The 19,346-nt window shown below is 60.0% G+C and overlaps 1 protein-coding gene across 1 annotated transcript; it reads right to left on the bottom strand.

Moving 5' to 3' along the window:
* Nucleotides 1–1,743: 1,743 nt before the first annotated feature.
* Nucleotides 1,744–18,787, bottom strand: LOC309451988 (phosphoribosylformylglycinamidine synthase-like; the record flags this gene model as incomplete). Its single annotated transcript, XM_082076671.1, has 9 exons — nucleotides 1,744–1,872; nucleotides 5,147–5,278; nucleotides 7,845–7,973; nucleotides 8,063–8,187; nucleotides 10,497–10,637; nucleotides 11,731–11,836; nucleotides 12,700–12,886; nucleotides 14,627–14,732; nucleotides 18,649–18,787. Coding segments are annotated over 9 exons (1,194 nt in total), but the record flags the coding sequence as incomplete, so codon positions are not given.
* Nucleotides 18,788–19,346: the final 559 nt, after the last annotated feature.

Below are 19,346 nucleotides of genomic sequence, written 5' to 3'. Positions count from 1 at the left end.
AGTTCTATGGGCTCCTATGGGGTTCTAGGGGGTTTTGCGGTCGCTATGGGGTTCTATGGGTTCCTATGGAGTTCTATGGGTCCCTATGGGTTCCGTGGAGTTCTATGAGTTCCTATGAGGTCTTAAGGGTTCCTCTGGGTTTCTAGGGGGTTCTATGGATTCCTATGGGTTCTATGGGGTTCTATGGAGTTCTATGGGTTCCTATGGGTTCCTATGGAGTTCTATGGGTCCCTATGGGTCCCTATGTGTTCTATGGGGTCTCACTGGGCCGCGGCGGCTCCTTGCGCACGTGCCGCTGGTCGATGGCACCTATGGGGTTCTATGGGTTCCTACGGCATTCTATTGGTCCCTATGGGTTCCTATGGGTTCCTACGGCGTTCTATCGGTCCCTATGGGTTCCTATGGGGTTCTATGGGTCCCTATGGGGTTCTATGGGTTCCTATGGGGTTCTATTGGGTTTTGGGGTCCTATGGGGTCCTACGGAGTTCTATGGGTTCCTATGATGTTCTATGGGTTCCTATGGGTCCCTATGGGTTCTATGGGTCCCTATGGGTTCTATGGAGTTCTATGGGTCCCTATGGGGTCCTATGGGGTTCTATGGGGTTTTGGGGTCCTGGGGGGTCTCACTGTGCCATAGTGGATTTGGGGGTTCCTATGGGGTTCCTATGGTGTTCTATGGAGTTCTATGGGTTCCTATGGGTCCCTATGGGTTCTGTGGGGTCTTGGGGGTCTCACCGGGCTGTGGTGGATTTGGGGGTTCCTATGGGGTCCTATGGGTTTCTATGGATTTCTATGGGTCCCTATGGGTTCCTATGGGTTCTGTGGAGTTCTATGGGTTCCTATGGGTTCCTATGAGGTCTTATGGGTTCCTATGGGTTTCTAGGGGGTTCTATGGGTTCCTATGGAACTCTATGGGGGTTTTAGGGTCCCTATGGGTTCCAAGGGGGTTCTATGGGTTCCAGTGGGGTTCTATGGGTCCCTATGGGTTCCTATGGGGTCCTATGGGTCCCTATGTGTTCTATGGGGTCTCACCAGGCCGCGGCGGCTCCTTGCGCACGTGCCGCTCGTCGATGGCACCTATGGGGTTCTATGGGTTCCTACGGCAATCTATCGGTCCCTACAGGTTCCTATGGGGTTCTATGGAGTTCTATGGGTTCCTATGGGTTCCTATGGGGTTTTGGGGGTCCTCATGGGGTCCTATGGGTTCCTATGAGGTCTTATGGGTTCCTATGGGTTTCTAGGGGGTTCTATGGGTTCCTATGAGGTTTTATGGGTTCCTATGGGTTTCTAGGGGGTTCTATGGGTTCCTATGGAATTCTATGGGGGTTTTGGGGTCCTATGGGTTCTATGGAGTTCTATGGGCTCCTATGGACTTCTATGGGGTTTGGGGGTCGCTATGGAGTTCTATGGGTTCCTATGAGGTCTTATGGGTTCCTATGGGTTTCTAGGGGGTTCTATGGGGTTCTATGGGGTTCTATGGGTTCCTATGGAATTCTATGGGGGTTTTGGGGTCCTATGGGTTCTATGGAGTTCTATGGGGTCCTATGGGGTTCTATGGGGTTTTGGGGTCCCTATGGGTTCCTATGGGCTCTATAGAGTTCTATGGGTTCCTATGAGGTCTTATGGGTTCCTATGGGTTTCTAGGGGGTTCTATGGGGTTCTGTGGGTTCCTATGGGTTCCTATGGAATTCTATGGGTTCCTATGGGTTCCTATGGGTCCCTATGTGTTCTATGGGGTCTCACCGGGCCGTGGCGGCTCCTTGCGCACGTGCCGCTGGTCGATGGCGCCGATGCCACCACTGAACATGATGGGCTTGAGCCACTCGCGGCGCCGCCCGCACGGCGTCACCTGCCCGAAGGAGCGCGCGAAGCCTGGGGACGCGTCACCAGTGTCACCCGGGTCACCCGCGGGGGACAACGGGCACCCCGGGGTGGCCACGGCGGCTTGGGGACCCGTTGGGAAGGGGTCAAGTGGCCTTGGGGTCCTCAAGGACATTGGGGGTCACCAAGAGCCACCAAGTGTCCCCAAGGTGTCCCCAAGGCCATTGGGTGTCACCAAGAGTCCCCAAGAGCTTTGGGTGTCACCAAGAGTCCCCAAGAGTCTCCAAGGCCATTGGGTGTCCCCAAGAGCTTTGGGTGTCACGAAGGACCCCAAGAGTCCCCAAGGCCATTGGGTGTCCCCAAGAGCTTTGGGTGTCACCAAGAGACCCCAAGTGTCTCCAAGGCCATTGGGTGTCCCCAAGAGTCCCCAAGAGCTTTGGGTGTCACCAAGAGGGTCAACAAATGTCCCCAAGAGTCCCCAAGACCATTGGGTGACCCAAGAGTCCCCAAGAGCTTTGGGTGTCACCAAGAGTCCCCAAGGCCATTGGGTGCCCCCAAGAGCTTTGGGTGTCATCAAGAGAGTCCCCAAGGGTCCCCAAAGGTCCCCAAGAGCTTTGGGTGTCACCAAGAGGGTCAACAAATGTCCCCAAGAGTCCCCAAGACCATTGGGTGTCCCCAAGAGTCCCCAAGAGCTTTGGGTGTCACCAAGAGGGTCCCCAAGAGTCCCCAAGGCCATTGGGGGTCACCAAGAGCTTTGGGTGTCACCAAGAGGATCCCCAAGAGTCCTCAAGGTCTTTGGGTGTCCCCAATAGTCCCCAAGAGCTTTAGGTGTCACCAAGAGTCCCCAAGGCCATTGGGTGTCACCAAGAGCTTTGGGTGTCACCAAGAGGGTCCCTAAATGTCCCCAAAGCCATAGGGTGTCACTAAGAGGGTCCCCAAGAGTCCTCAAGGCCATTGGGTGTCCCCAAGAGCTTTGGGTGTCACCAAGAAGGTCCCCAAATGTCCCCAAGAGTCCCCAAGAGTTTTGGGTGTCATCAAGAGTCCCCAAGAGTCCCCAAGGCCCTTGGGTGTCCCCAAGAGTCCCCAAGAGCTTTGGGTGTCACCAAGAGGGACCCTAAATGTCCCCAAAGCCATAGGGTGTCCCCAAGAGCTTTGGGTGTCACCAAGAGTCCCCAAGAGTCCCCAAGGCCATTGGGTGCCCCCAAGAGCTTTGGGTGTCATCAAGAGAGTCCCCAAGGGTCCCCAAAGGTCCCCAAGCGCTTTGGGTGTCCCCAAGAGCTTTGGGTGTCACCAAGAGACCCCAAGAGTCTCCAAGGCCATTGGGTGTCACCAAGAGTCCCCAAGAGTCTCCAAGAGCTTTGGGTGTCCCCAATAGTCCCCAAGACCATTGGGTGTCCACAAGAGCTTTGGGTGTCACCAAGAGACCCCAAGAGTCCCCAAGGCCATTGGGTGTCCCCAAGAGTCCCCAAGAGCTTTAGGTGTCACCAAGAGTCCCCACGGCCATTGGGTGTCCCCAAGAGCTTTGGGTGTCACCAAGAGGATCCCCAAATGTCCCCAAGAGTCCCCAAGTCTGTAGGGTGTCCCCAAGAGTCCCCAAGAGTCCTCAAGGCCATTGGGTGTCCCCAACAGCTTTGGGTGTCACCAAGAGAACCCAAGAGTCCCCAGGGCCATTGGGTGTCACCAAGAGCTTTGGGTGTCACCAAGAGGATCCCCAAGAGTCCCCAAGGCCACTGGGTGTCACCAAGAGCTTTGGGTGTCACCAAGAGGATCCCCAAGAGTCCTCAAGGTCTTTGGGTGTCCCCAAGAGTCCCCAAGAGCTTTGGGTGTCCCCAAGAGTCCCCAAGGCCATTGGGTGTCCCTAAGAGCTTTGGGTGTCACCAAGAGGATCACCAAGAGTCCCCAAGAGCTTTGGGTGTCACCAAGAGACCTCAAGAGTCCGCAAGGCCATTGGGTGTCCCCAAGAGTCCCCAAGAGTCCTCAAGGCCATTGGGTGTGCCCAAGAGCTTTGGGTGTCACCAAGAGACCCCAAGAGTCCTCAATGCCATTGGGTGGCCCCAAGAGTCCCCAAGAGCTTTGGGTGTCACCAAGAGACCCCAAGAGTCCTCAAGGCCATTGGGTGTCACCAAGAGTCCCCAAGAGTTTCCAAGGCCATTGGCTGTCCCCAAGAGCTTTGGGTGTCACGAAGGACCCCAAGAGTCCCCAAGAGTCCCCAAGAGCTTTGGGTGTCACCAAGAGACCCCAAGAGTCCTCAAGGCCATTGGGGGTCACCAAGAGCTTTGGGTGTCACCACGAGGGACCCTAGATGTCCCCAAAGCCATAGGGTGTCCCCAAGAGCTTTGGGTGTCACCAAGAGTCCCCAAGAGTCCCCAAGGCCATTGGGTGCCCCCAAGAGCTTTGGGTGTCATCAAGAGAGTCCCCAAGGGTCCCCAAAGGTCCCCAAGAGCTTTGGGTGTCCCCAAGAGCTTTGGGTATCACCAAGAGACCCCAAGAGTCTCCAAGGCCATTGGGTGTCACCAAGAGTCCCCAAGAGTCTCCAAGAGCTTTGGGTGTCCCCAATAGTCCCCAAGACCATTGGGTGTCCACAAGAGCTTTGGGTGTCACCAAGAGACCCCAAGAGTCCCCAAGGCCATTGGGTGTCCCCAAGAGCTTTGGGTGTCACCAAGAGGATCCCCAAATGTCCCCAAGAGTCCCCAGGTCTGTAGGGTGTCCCCAAGAGACCCCAAGAGTCCTCAAGGCCATTGGGTGTCACCAAGAGCTTTGGGTGTCACCAAGAGGGACCCTAAATGTCCCCAAAGCCATAGGGTGTCCCCAAGAGTCCCCAAGGCCATTGGGTGTCACCAAGAGGGTCCCCAAGAGTCCTCAAGGTCTTTGGGTGTCCCCAAGGGTCCCCAAGAGCCCGAAGGCCATTGGGTGTCCCCAAGAGTCCCCAAGAGCTTTAGGTGTCACCAAGAGTCCCCAAGGCCATTGGGTGTCCCCAAGAGCTTTGGGTGTCACCAAGAGGGTCCCCAAAGGTCCCCAAGAGTCCCCAAGTTTGTAGGGGTCCCCAAGAGTCCTCAAGGCCATTGGGTGTCCCCAAGAGCTTTGGGTGTCACCAAGAGGATCCCCAAGAGTCCTCAAGGTCTTTGGGTGTCACCAAGAGTCACCAAGAGTCCCCAAGGTGTCCCCAAGGCCATTGGGTGTCCCCAAGAGCTTTGGGTGTCACCAAGAGTGTCCCCAAACATCCCCAAGTGTCCCCAAGCCCGTAGGGTGTCCCCAACGATCCCCAAGACCCCAGAGCTCTTTGGTCACCCCCAAACGTCCCCCCAAGTGTCCCCAACGTCCTCACCGGCCACCAGGGGCTCCCCGAATTTGTTGCCGTAGTCGCTGGCGCCGTCGCTGGCGCCGATGGCAACTTCCAGGGGGCGCGCGAAGGTTTTGGGGTACGGCAGCGCCGCGTCCTCCCAGGGCAGCTCGTAACCTGGGGGACCCCAAGTTTGGGGGGGCGTTAGAGAGATTTTGGGGTTCACAAGGTTTGGGGGGGTCCCTGGGGGTGGGGGGAGCCAGATTTGGGGGGAAATGGGGAGATTTGGGGGTGCACAAGGTTTGGGGGTTCACAAGGTTTGGGGGGTCCCATAGGTGGGGGAACCGCAAGTTTGGGGGGAAATGGGGAGATTTGGGGGTTCACAAGGTTTGGGGGGGTCCCTGGGGTTGGGGAGACCCAGATTTAGGGGAAAATGGGGGAGATATGGGGGTGCACAAGGTTTGGGGGTTCACAAGGTTTGGGGGGGGTCCCATAGGTGGGGGGAACGTGGGTTTGGGGGGAAATGGGGAGATTTGGGGGTTCACAAGGTTTGGGGGGTCCCTGTAGGTTTTGGGGTCCCCAGGAGGTTGGGGAGATGTTGGGGGGTCCCTGGGTGGGAATTTGGGGTCCCCTGTAGGTTTTGGGGTCCCCAGGAGCTCTGGGTGGATATTGGGGGGTCCCTGAGGATAATTTGGGGTCCTATTGGATTTTGGGGTCCCCTGTAGGTTTTGGGGTCCCCAGGAGCTCTGGGGTGATATTGGGGGGTCCCTGGGTGGGAATTTGGGGTCCCATTGGGTTTTGGGGTCCCTGGGTGGGAATTTGGGGTCCCATTGAGTGTCAGGGTCCCCCGAATGTTTAGAGGTCCCTGTGGGTTTTGGGGTCCCCAGTAGGTTCCCATAGGTGGGGGGACCCCAAGTTTGGGGGGAAATGGGGAGATTTGGGGGTTCACAAGCTTTGGGGGTTCAGGGAGGTTTGGGGGTTCCCATAGGTGGGGGGAACGCGGGTTTGGGGGCAAATGGGGAGATTTGGGGGTTCACAAGGTTTGGGGGGGTCCCTGGGGGTGGGGGGACCCAGATTTGGGGGGAAATGGGGGAGATTTGGGGTACACAAGGTTTGGGGGTTCAGGGGAGTTTGGGGGTTCCCATAGGTGGGGGGAACGCGGGTTTGGGGGCAAATGGGGAGATTTGGGGGTTCACAAGGTTTGGGGGGGTCCCTGGGGGGGGGGGGACACCCAGATTTGGGGGGAAATAGGGAGATTTGGGGTACACAAAGTCTGGGGGTTCACAAGGTTTGGGGGGGTCCCTGGGGGTGGGGGGGCCCAGATTTGGGGGGAAATGGGGAGATTTGGGGTACACAAGGTTTGGGGGTTCAGGGGAGTTTGGGGGTTCCCATAGGTGGGGGGACCCGAAGTTTGGGGGACATTAGAGAGATTTGGGGGTTCAGGGGGGTTTGGGGGTCCCATAGGTGGGGGGGCCCAGATTTGGGGGGAAATGGGGGAGATTTGGGGGTTCACAAGGTTTGGGGGTTCAGGGGAGTTTGGGGGGTCCCATAGGTGGGGGGAACGCGGGTTTGGGGGCAAATGGGGAGATCTGGGGGTTCACAAGGTTTGGGGGTTCAGGGGGGTTTGGGGGTTCCCATAGTGGGGGGGACCCGGATTTGGGGGGAATTGGGGAGATTTGGGGGTTCACAAGGTTTGGGGGGGGTCCCTGGGGGTGGGGGGACCCAGATTTGGGGGGAAATGGGGAGATTTGGGGGTTCACAAGGTTCGGGGGTTCAGGGGAGTTTGGGGGGTCCCATAGGTGGGGGGAAGGCGGGTTTGGGGCGAAATGGGGAGATTTGGGGGTTCACAAGGTTTGGGGGGACCCTGAGGTTCTGGGGGGTCCTGGGGTTGGGGGACCCCAGATTTGGGGGGAAATGGGGGAGATTTGGGGTGCACAAGGTTTGGGGGTTCAGGGGGGTTTGGGGGGTCCCATAGGTGGGGGGACCCCAAGTTTGGGGGGGAATGGTGAGATTTGGGGGTTCACAAGGTTTGGGGGGTCCCATAGGTGGGGGGAATGCAGGTTTGGGGGGAAATGGGGAGATTTGGGGATTCACAAGGTTTGGGGGGTCCCTGTAGGTTTTGGGGTCCCCAGGAGCTTTGGGGTGATATTGGGGTGTCCCTGGGTGGGAATTTGGGGTCCCATTGGGTTTTGGGGTCCCATTGAGTTTCATGGTCCCGTTGGCTTTTGGCATCTCCAGGAGCTTTGGGACAACTTGGGGTCTCCCCGGTGAATTTTGGGGTGAGTTTAAGGCGATTTTGGGGTCTGGCAGAGTTTTGGGGTCCCATTGGGTTTTGGGGAGATACTGGGGGGTCCCCGGGTGGGAATTTGGGGTCCCATTGGGTTTTGGGGTCCCATTGAGTTTCATGGTCCCGTTGGCTTTTGGCATCTCCAGGAGCTTTGGGACAACTTGGGGTCTCCCCGGTGAATTTTGGGGTGAATTTAAGGCGATTTTGGGGTCTGGCAGAGTTTTGGGGTCCCCAGGAGCTTTGGAGTGATATTGGGGTGTCCTGGGTGGGAATTTGGGGTCCCATTGGGTTTTGGGGTCCCATTGAGTTTCATGGTCCCGTTGGGTTTTGGCATCTCCAGGAGCTTTGGGACAACTTGGGGTCTCCCCGGTGAATTTTGGGGTGAATTTAAGGCGATTTTGGGGTCCGGGGCAGTTTTGGGGTCCCCCCCGGGGGTGTATTTTGGGGTCCCCTCACCGGGCAGCAGCAGTTGGCCGAAGCTGTACCCCGCGGTGCCGGCGATGACGTGGGCGCCGCGGCCGGCGCATTGGACGTCGCGGATGCGCCCGCCCGTCCCGGTGGTGGCACCGGCGAATGGGGCGACGGCTACAAGGAGAGGGGGCGTGGTCTCGTTAGGACACGCCCACCCGCTGGCCACGCCCATAGCCCCCAAGCCCCGCCCACTCGGCACCCACCGGTGGGGAAGTTGTGGGTCTCGGCGGTGAAGGTGACGTGGCGGGTGGAGGTGACGGGGACCATGGGGCTGGGCCGGGTGGGGTCGCGGGGGCACAAGGTGGTGACGGTGACACCGCGGATGGCGCTGGGGGGACAATGGGGGTCAATGGGGGTGATGGCACCACATGCCATGGTCACCCATGGGTGGTGGCATCACCCAAACTCAATGTCATGGTCACCCATGGGTGGTGGTATCACCCAAAGTTCATGCCATGGTCAACTGGGGTTGGTGGCATCACCCAAACTTCATGTCATGGTCAACTGGGGTTGGTGGCATCATCCAAACTCAATGTCATGGTCACCCATGGGTGGTGGTATCACCCAAACTTCATGTCATGGTCAACTGGGGTTGGTGGCATCACCCAAAATCAATGTCATGATCAACTGGGGTTGGTGGCATCACCCACTGTCTATGTCATGGTCAACTGGGGTTGGTGGCATCACCCAATGTCTATGTCATGGTCACCCATGGGTGGTGACATCACCCAAAGTTCATGTCATAGTCAACTGGGGATGGTGGCATCACCCAAACTCAACGTCATGGTCACCCATGGGTGGTGGCATCACCCAAAGTTCGTGTCATGATCAACTGGGCTTGGTGGCATCACCCAATGTCTATGTCATGGTCACCCATGGGTGGTGCCATCACCCAAACTCAATGTCATGGTCACCCATGGGTGATGGCATCACCCAAAGTTCATGTCATGATCAACTGGGGTTGGTGGCATCACCCAAACTCAATGTCATGGTCAACTGGGGTTGGTGGCATCACCCAAACTCAATGTCATGGTCACCCATGGGTGGTGGCATCACCCAAAGTTCATGTCATGATCAACTGGGGTTGGTGGCATCACCCAAACTCAATGTCATGGTCAACTGGGGTTGGTGGCATCACCCAATGTCTATGTGATGGTCACCCATGGGTGGTGGCATCACCCAAACTCAATGTCATGGTCACCCATGGGTGGTGGCATCACCCAAACTTCATGTCATGATCAACTGCGGTTGGTGGCATCATCCAAACTCAATGTCATGGTCAACTGGGCTTGGTGGCATCACCCAAACTCAATGTCATGGTCACCCATGGGTGGTGCCATCACCCAATGTCTATGTCATGGTCACCCATGGGTGGTGGCATCACCCAAAGTTCATGTCATGGTCAACTGGGGTTGGTGGCATCACCCAAACTCAATGTCATGGTCAACTGGGGTTGGTGGCATCACCCAATGTCTATGTCATGGTCACCCATGGGTGGTGCCATCACCCAATCTCTATGTCATGGTCACCCATGGGTGGTGACATCACCCAAAGTTCATGTCATGGTCACCCATGGGTGGTGCCATCACCCAATGTCTATGTCATGGTCACCCATGGGTGGTGACATCACCCAATGTCTATGTCATGGTCACCCATGGCTGGTGGCATCACCCAAAGTTCATGTCATGATCAACTGGGGTTGGTGGCATCACCCAAACTCAATGTCATGGTCAACTGGGGTTGGTGGCATCACCCAATGTCTATGTGATGGTCACCCATGGGTGGTGGCATCACCCAAACTCAATGTCATGGTCACCCATGGGTGGTGGTATCACCCAAAGTTCATGTCATGATCAACTGGGGTTGATGGCATCACGCAAAGTTCGTGTCATGATCAACTGGGGTTGGTGGCATCACCCAAACTCAATGTCATGGTCACCCATGGGTGGTGGTATCACCCAAACTTCATGTCATGGTCAACTGGGGTTGGTGCCATCACCCAATCTCTATGTCATGGTCACCCATGGGTGGTGACATCACCCAAAGTTCATGTCATGGTCACCCATGGGTGGTGCCATCACCCAATGTCTATGTCATGGTCACCCATGGGTGGTGACATCACCCAATGTCTATGTCATGGTCACCCATGGCTGGTGGCATCACCCAAAGTTCATGTCATGATCAACTGGGGTTGGTGGCATCACCCAAACTCAATGTCATGGTCAACTGGGGTTGGTGGCATCACCCAATGTCTATGTGATGGTCACCCATGGGTGGTGGCATCACCCAAACTCAATGTCATGGTCACCCATGGGTGGTGGTATCACCCAAAGTTCATGTCATGATCAACTGGGGTTGATGGCATCACGCAAAGTTCGTGTCATGATCAACTGGGGTTGGTGGCATCACCCAAACTCAATGTCATGGTCAATGGGGGTGGTGGCATCACCCAAACTCAATGTCATGGTCAACTGGGGTTGGTGGCATCACCCAATGTCTACGTCATGGTCACCCAAGGGTGGTGACATCACCCAAAGTTCATGTCATGGTCAATTGGGGTGGTGCCATCACCCAACGTCTACGTCATGGTCACCCACGGGTGACGCCACCCCATGGGTGGTGTCCCCCGGGTGTCACCTGCTGTTGTCACAGAACTTGATGACGTTGTTGGGGTTGGACGAGCTCTGGGTTCCCATGATGCTCTGGAACAGCGTCTGGGGTTCCGCCCGCCCGTCAACCACCAAGCGCCCCTTGAAGAACCAATGGCGGCTGTGCTCGCTGGGACAGGGGACAGGGACGTCAGCTGGGACATGGGGACAGGGGACATGGGGACATGGGATATGGGGACAGGGGGATGGGGGGACATGGGGATATGGGGATATGGGGACAGGGGGATATGGGGACAGGGGGACAAGGGGACATGGGGACAGGGGGACATGGGGATATGGGGATATGGGGATGGGGGGACATGGGGATATGGGACAGGGGGACATGGGGACATGGGGACAGGGGGATATGGGGACATGGCGATATGGGGACATGGGGACAGGGGGACAGGGGGATATGGGGACATGGGGACAGGGGGATATGGGGACATGGGGACAGGGGACGTGGGGACATGGGGACATGAGGACAGGGGGATATGTGGATATGGGGACATGGGGACATGGGGACATGGGATATGGGGACGTGAGGACAGGGGACATGGGGACATGGGGACATGGGGACAGGGGGATATGGGATATGAGGACGGGGGACAGGGGGACACGGGGACATGGGGACAGGGGGACATGGGGATATGGGTACATGGGGACAGGGGACATGGGGACACGGGGACATGGGGACAGAGGGACAGGGGGATATGGGACATGGGGACATGGGGGGACATGGGGACATGGGGACGGGGGACATGGGGACAGGGGGATATGGAGACATGGGGATATAGGGACAGGGGGATATGGGGACATGGGGATATGGGGACATGGGGACATGGGGATATAGGGACAGGGGGATATGGGGACATGGGGATATAGGGACAGGGGGATATGGGGACATGGGGATATGGGGACGGGGGGACTGGGGACAGGGGGACATGGGGATAGGGGGACAGGGGGATATGGGGACATGGGGACAGGGGGACATGGGGACATGGCGACATGGGATATGGGGACATGGGGATACAGGGACATGGGACAGGGGGAAGGGGGATATGGGGACAGGGGGACATGGGGATATGGAGATATGGGGACAGGTGGATATGGGGACAGGGGGACATGCGGGCTGTGTGTTCAGGATGGTTTGGGGGCTCAGGGGGCTGGGCACCCTTGGGCACCCTTGGGGACACTGGGGACGTTGGGGACGCTGGGGACACCTGTTGGACTGCGCCAGGTCGAACAGCTCCACCGAGGTCGGGTCCCTCCCGGCCTCGCGGAACAGGCGGCTGTAGAACCGCAGGTCCCAGGGGTCGAACGCCAGACCTGGGGCAGGGACACAGGGGACAGTGTGGGACACCCCCATGTCACATATCCCCATGTCCCCCTGTCCCCATATCCCATAACTCCATGTCCCCATATCCCCATGTCCCCATGTCCCCCTGTCCCCCTGTTCCCATATCCCCATGTCCCCATGTCCCTATGTCCCCATATCCCCATGTCCCCATGTCCCCATGTCCCTATGTCCCCATGTGCCATATTCCTATGTCCCCATGTCCCCTGTCCCTATATCTCCATATCCCCATGTCCCCCTTTCCCCATGTCCCCATGTCCCCCTGTCCCCATATCCCATGTCCCCTGTCCCCATGTCCCCATGTCCCCCTGTTCCCATATCCCCATATCCCCATGTCCCCGTGTCCCCATGTCCCCATATCCCCATATCCCCATGTCCCCCTGTCCCCATGTCCCCCTGTCCCCATGTCCCCCTGTCCCCATATCCCCATGTCCCCATGTCTTCATGTCCCCCTGTCCCCCTTTCCCCATATCCCTATGTCCCCATATCCCCCTGTCCCCATATCCCCATGTCCCCATGTCCCATATCCCCATGTCCCTATGTCCCCATGTCCCCATGTCCCCATGTCCCCCTGTCCCCATATCCCCATGTCCCCCTGTCCCCATATCCCACTGTCCCGATGTCCCCATATCCCCCTGTCCCCCTGTCCCCCTGTCCCCATGTCCCCATGTCCCCCTGTCCCATGTTCCCATATCCCCATGTCCCCCTGTCCCCATATCCCCATGTCCCCATGTCCCTCTGTCCCCATGTCCCCATGTCCCATATCCCCATGTCTCCATGTCCCCAATATCCCCACTTCCCCCCAATGTCCCCAGTGTCCCCATTGTCCCCTCACCCAGCTCCCGATTGGCCTCCTCCAGCGCCTCCTCCCCCCTGCCCAGGACGTCGATGACGGTGACGGGGACGGGGGACACGGGGACGTCGAAGGTGACAAGTGGCTCCGGGTACAGCTGCTCCGTCACCGGGTCCCTCAGCGCCCGGCCCAGCGCCAGCTCCGCCCCCGCCGGGATGGGACCCGCGAACTGGGGACGGGGACACGGTCACTGTCACACCCCATATGGAGGGGACACCAGGGGACACCCCAGGGGACAACAGGGACACCGCGGATGGCGCTGGGGGGACAATGGGGGTCAACGGGGGTGATGGCACCACATGCCATGGTCACCCATGGGTGGTGGCATCACCCAAACTCAATGTCATGGTCACCCATGGGTGGTGGCATCACCCAAAGTTCATGTCATGATCAACTGGGGTTGGTGGCATCACCCAAACTCAATGTCATGGTCACCCATGGGTGGTGGCATCACCCAAAGTTCATGTCATGATCAACTGGGCTTGGTGGCATCACCCAAACTCAACGTCATGGTCAACTGGGGTTGGTGGCATCACCCAATGTCTATGTCATGGTCACCCATGGGTGGTGGCATCACCCAAAGTTCATGTCATGATCAACGGGGGTTGGTGGCATCATCCAAACTCAATGTCATGGTCACCCATGGGTGGTGGCATCACCCAAACTTCATGTCATGATCAACTGGGCTTGGTGGCATCACCCAAAGTTCATGTCATGGTCAGCTGGGGTTGGTGGCATCACCCACTGTCTATGTCATGGTCACCCATGGGTGGTGGCATCACCCAAACTCAATGGTGTGGTCACTGGGGATGGGGACACGGTCACTGTCACCCCCCCTGTATGGAGGGGACACCGGGGGACACCCAGGGGGACAACAGGGACATGGGGACACAAGGGATGGGGGAGCCCCTGGGGACAATGGGAGCCCAAGGGACAGTTGGGGACACCAGGAACGTGGGGACACCAGGGACATGGAGACACCAGGGACATGGGGACACCCATGGACAGTTGGGGACACCAGGGACATGGGGACACCAGGGACATGGGGACACCCATGGACAGTTGGGGACACCAGGGACATGGGGACACCCAAGGACAGTTGGGGGCACCCAAGGACAGTTGGGGACACCAGGGACATGGGGACACCCAAGGACAGTTGGGGACACCAGGGACATGGGGACACTGGGACATGGGGACACGAGGGGACACACAGGGACAGGGGGACACCAGGGACAGGGGGACACCAGGGACAGACACGGTGAGGGAGTTCTTGGGGACACCAGGACCCGCAGGGACAGTTTGGGACAGGGGGACCCACAGGACAGCCCATGTCCCCCTGTCCCCCTGTCCCCATGTCCCCATATCCCCATGTCCCCCTGTCCCCATATCCCCCTGTCCCCATGTCCCCATGTCCCATATCCCCCTGTCCCCATAACTCCCTGTCCCCATGTCCCCATGTCCCATATCCCCATGTCCCCCTGTCCCTGTCGCTGTCCCCCTGTCCCCATGTCCCCCTGTCCCCATGTCCGCATGTCCCCATGTCCCATGTCCCATGTCCCCTTGTCCCCATGTCCCCATGTCCCATGTCCCCCTGTCCCCATGTCCCTATACCCCCATGTCCCATACCCCCATGTCCCCCTGTCCCCATATCCCCCTGTCCCCATGTCCCATGTCCCATATCCCCATATCCCCATGTCCCCATGTCCCTATATCCCCATGTCCCATATCCCCATGTCCCCCTGTCCCCATGTCCCCCTGTCCCCATATCCCCATATCCCCATGTCCCCATGTCCCCATATCCCCCTGTCCCCATATCCCCTTGTCCCCATATCCCCATATCCCCATGTCCCATATCCCCCTGTCCCCATGTCCCCCTGTCCCCATGTCCCATGTCCCTGTCCCCTGTCACCTCCAGCAGGACCCTGCGGCTCCGTTCCAGTCTCTGTACTGGTTCCAGTCCGGCCGCCCGGCACAGGGACACGGCGTTGGTGGAGGCGGCCGTGGTCACCCCCAGCCTGGGGACACGGGCACCCATGGGACCCCCATGGCACCCACGGGACCCTCATGGCACCCACGGGACCCGCATAGCACCCACGGGACCCCCATGGCACCCACAGGACCCCCATGGCACCCACGGGTCCCTCATAGCACCAATGGGAGCCCCATGGCACCCAAGGGACCCTCATGGCACCCATGGGACCCCCATGGCACCCACAGGACCCCCATGACATCCATGGGACCCCCAGAGCACCCACAGGACCCCCATAGCACCCACAGGACCACAATAGCACCCATGGGACCCCCACAGCACCCACGGGACCCCCATAGCACCCATAGGACCCCCATGACACCCATGGGACACCCATAGCAGCCACAGGACCACAATAGCACCCATGGGACCCCCACAGCACCCACGGGACCCCCATAGCACCCATAGGACCCACATGACACCCATGGGACACCCATAGCAGCTACAGGACCCCCACGGCACCCACGGGACCCCCATGGCACCCATGGGACACCCATAGCAGCCACAGGACCACAATAGCACCCATGGGACCCCCACGGGACCCCCATAGCACCCATAGGACCCCCATGACACCCATGGAACCTCCATAGTACAAATGGGACCCACATGGCACCCATGGGATCCCCACGGCACCCACGGGACCCCCATAGCACCCACGGGACCCCCATGGCACCCATGGGACCCCCATGGCACCCACGGGTCCCTCATAGCACCCATAGGACCCCCATGACACCCATGGGACCCCCAGAGCACCCACAGGACCCCCACGGCACCCACGGGACCCCCATGGCACCCACAGGACCCCCATAGCACCCACGGGACCCCCATGGCACCCACGGGACTCTCATAGCACCCACGGGACCCCCATGGCACCCACGGGACCCTCATGGCACCCACAGGACCCCCATGGCACCCACGGGTCCCTCATAGCACCAATGGGAGCCCCATGGCACCCACGGGACCCCCATAGCACCCACGTGACCCCCACGGCACCCACGGGACCCTCATAGCACCCACAGGACCCCCATGGCACCCACGGGTCCCTCATAGCACCAATGGGAGCCCCATGGCACCCACGGGACCCCCATAGCACCCACGTGACCCCCACGGCACCCACGGGACCCTCATAGCACCCACAGGACCCCCATGGCACCCACGGGTCCCTCATAGCACCAATGGGAGCCCCATGGCACCCACGGGACCCTCATGGCACCCATGGGACCCTCATGGCACCCATGGGACCCCCACGGCACCCACGGGACCCCATAGCACCCATAAGACCCCCATGGCACCCATAGGACCCCCATGACACCCATGGAACCTCCATAGTACCCATGGGACCCACATGGCACCCATGGGACCACCACGGCACTCATGGGACCCCCAGGACCCACCCAGTCCCCCCCAAGAACCCATAGGGACCCAAATAGCACCCACGGGACACCCATGGCACCAATGGGACCCCCATAGCACCCATGGGACCGCCATGGCACCCACGGGACCCCCATAGCACCAATGGGACCCTCGTAGCACCCATGGGACCCCCAAGGCACCCATGGGACCCCCATAGCACCCACGGGATCCCCAGGACCCCTCCAGTCCCCCCAGCACCCATAGGGACCCAAATAGCACCAATGGGACCCCCACGGCACCCATGGGACCCCCCTAGCACCCACGAGACACTCATAGCAACCATAGGACCCCCACGGCACCCATGGGTCCCTCATAGCACCCACAGGACCCCCATAGCACCCATGAGACCCCCCCCATCCATGGGGACTCCCCAGCCCCCCATAGCACCCATAGCCCCCTATAGCACCCATAGCCCCACATAGCACCCATGGGACCCCCATAGGGACCCTCTCCCACCCATAGTGACCCCCCATAGCCCCCATGGGACCCCCCCATCCATAGGGACTCCACAGCCCCCCATAGCACCCATAGCCCCCCATAGTACCCATAGCACCCAAGGCCCCCCCATAGCACCCATGGGACCCCCATAGCACCCATGGGACCCCCATAGGCACCCTCTCCCACCCATAGTCACCCCCCATAGCACCCATGGGACCCCCATAGCACCGATGGGATCCCCATAGGGACCCTCTCCCACCCATAGTCACCCCCCATAGCACCCATGGGACCCCCATAGCACCCATGGGACCCCCATAGGGACCCTCTCCCACCCATAGTGACCCCCCATAGCACCCATGGGACCCCCATAGGGACCCTCTCCCACCCATAGTGACCCCCCATAGCACCCATGGGACCCCCATAGGGACCCTCTCCCACCCATAGGGAACCCCCATAGCACCCATGGGACCCCCATAGCACCCATGGGACCCCCATAGGGACCCTCTCCCACCCATGGGACCCCCCATAGCACCCATGGGACCCCCATAGGGACCCTCTCCCACCCATGGGACCCCCATAGCACCCATGGGACCCCCATAGGGACCCTCTCCCACCCATAGTGACCCCCCATAGCACCCATGGGACCCCCATAGCACCCATGGGACCCCCATAGGGACCCTCGCCCACCCATAGTCACCCCCCATAGCACCCATGGGACCCCCATAGGGACCCTCTCCCACCCATAGTGACCCCCCATAGCACCCATGGGACCCCCATAGGGACCCTCTCCCACCCATAGTGACCCCCCATAGCACCCATGGGACCCCCATAGGGACCCTCTCCCACCCATAGTCACCCCCCATAGCACCCATGGGACCCCCACAGGGACCCTCTCCCACCCATAGTGACCCCCCATAGCACCCATGGGACCCCCATAGCACCCATGGGACCCCCATAGGGACCCTCTCCCACCCATAGGGAACCCCCATAGCACCCATGGGACCCCCATAGGGACCCTCTCCCACCCATAGTCACCCCCCATAGCACCCATGGGACCCCCATAGGGACCCTCTCCCACCCATGGGACCCCCATAGCACCCATGGGACCCCCATAGGGACCCTCTCCCACCCATGGGACCCCCCATAGCACCCATGGGACCCCCATAGGGACCCTCTCCCACCCATAGTGACCCCCCATAACACCCATGGGACCCCCATAGGGACCCTCTCCCACCCATAGTGACCCCCCATAGCACCCATGGGACCCCCATAGCACCCATGGGACCCCCATAGGGACCCTCTCCCACCCATAGGGAACCCCCATAGCACCCATGGGACCCCCATAGCACCCATGGGACCCCCATAGGGACCCTCTCCCACCCATGGGACCCCCCATAGCACCCATGGGACCCCCATAGGGACCCTCTCCCACCCATGGGACCCCCATAGCACCCATGGGACCCCCATAGGGACCCTCTCCCACCCATAGTGACCCCCCATAGCACCCATGGGACCCCCATAGCACCCATGGGACCCCCATAGGGACCCTCGCCCACCCATAGTCACCCCCCATAGCACCCATGGGACCCCCATAGGGACCCTCTCCCACCCATAGTGACCCCCCATAGCACCCATGGGACCCCCATAGCACCCATGGGACCCCCATAGGGACCCTCTCCCACCCATAGGGAACCCCCATAGCACCCATGGGACCCCCATAGCACCCATGGGACCCCCATAGGGACCCTCTCCCACCCCTGGGACCCCCCATAGCACCCATGGGACCCCCATAGGGACCCTCTCCCACCCATGGGACCCCCATAGCACCCATGGGACCCCCATAGGGACCCTCTCCCACCCATAGTGACCCCCCATAGCACCCATGGGACCCCCATAGCACCCATGGGACCCCCATAGGGACCCTCTCCCACCCATGGGACCCCCATAGCACCCATGGGACCCCCATAGGGACCCTCTCCCACCCATAGTGACCCCCCATAGCACCCATGGGACCCCCATAGCACCCATGGGACCCCCATAGCCCCCCTTACCGGGGCCCGATCTCCAGGAGCAGTTGGTGGCCGTGGGGCCTCAGGTGACTTTGGGGGGACACGTCGGCCCCGCCCCCCAGCGGGGACCCCAAGAGCCAGCGCAGCACCCGCAGTTGGGGGGGGCCGGGGGGGGCGGGGGCTGCACCCCAAAAACGGCACCGTCGGGGACCCGGAACACCCCAAAAACACCCGTGTCCCCATGTCCCCATGTCCCCCAAAACCCACCCGGACACCCCAAAACCCACCCATGGGATCCCCAGGGTCCTAAAACCCACGTCCCCCTGTCCCCATATCCCCCCCATTGTCCCTCCAATGTCCCCCCATTGTCCCCCCATTGCCCCCCCAATGTCCCCTTATTGTCCCCCCATTGTCCCCCCAATGTCCCCATTGTCCCCCCATTGTCCCCCATTGCCCCCCATTGTCCCCCCAATGTCCCCATTGTCCCCCCATTGTCCCCCATTGCCCCCCATTGCCCCCCATTGTCCCCCCAATGTCCCCCCATTGTCTCCCCATTGTCCCCCCATTGCCCCCCATTGTCTCCCCATGTCCCCCCAATGTCCCCCCATTGTCCCCTCATTGCCCCCATAATGTCCCCCCCATTGTCCCCCCATTGTCCCCCATTGTCCCCCCAATGTCCCCATTGTCCCCCACATTGCCCCCTATTGTCCCCCCATTGTCCCCCATTGTCCCCCCATTGT

This window comes from Streptopelia decaocto, assembly GCF_964273445.1.
Source record: "Streptopelia decaocto genome assembly, contig: HAP1_SCAFFOLD_2199, whole genome shotgun sequence".
In the NCBI taxonomy this organism is placed as follows: Eukaryota; Metazoa; Chordata; class Aves; order Columbiformes; family Columbidae; genus Streptopelia; species Streptopelia decaocto.
Note: the sequence above shows the minus strand (reverse complement) of the source record. Positions and strands in the feature narration are given on the sequence as shown.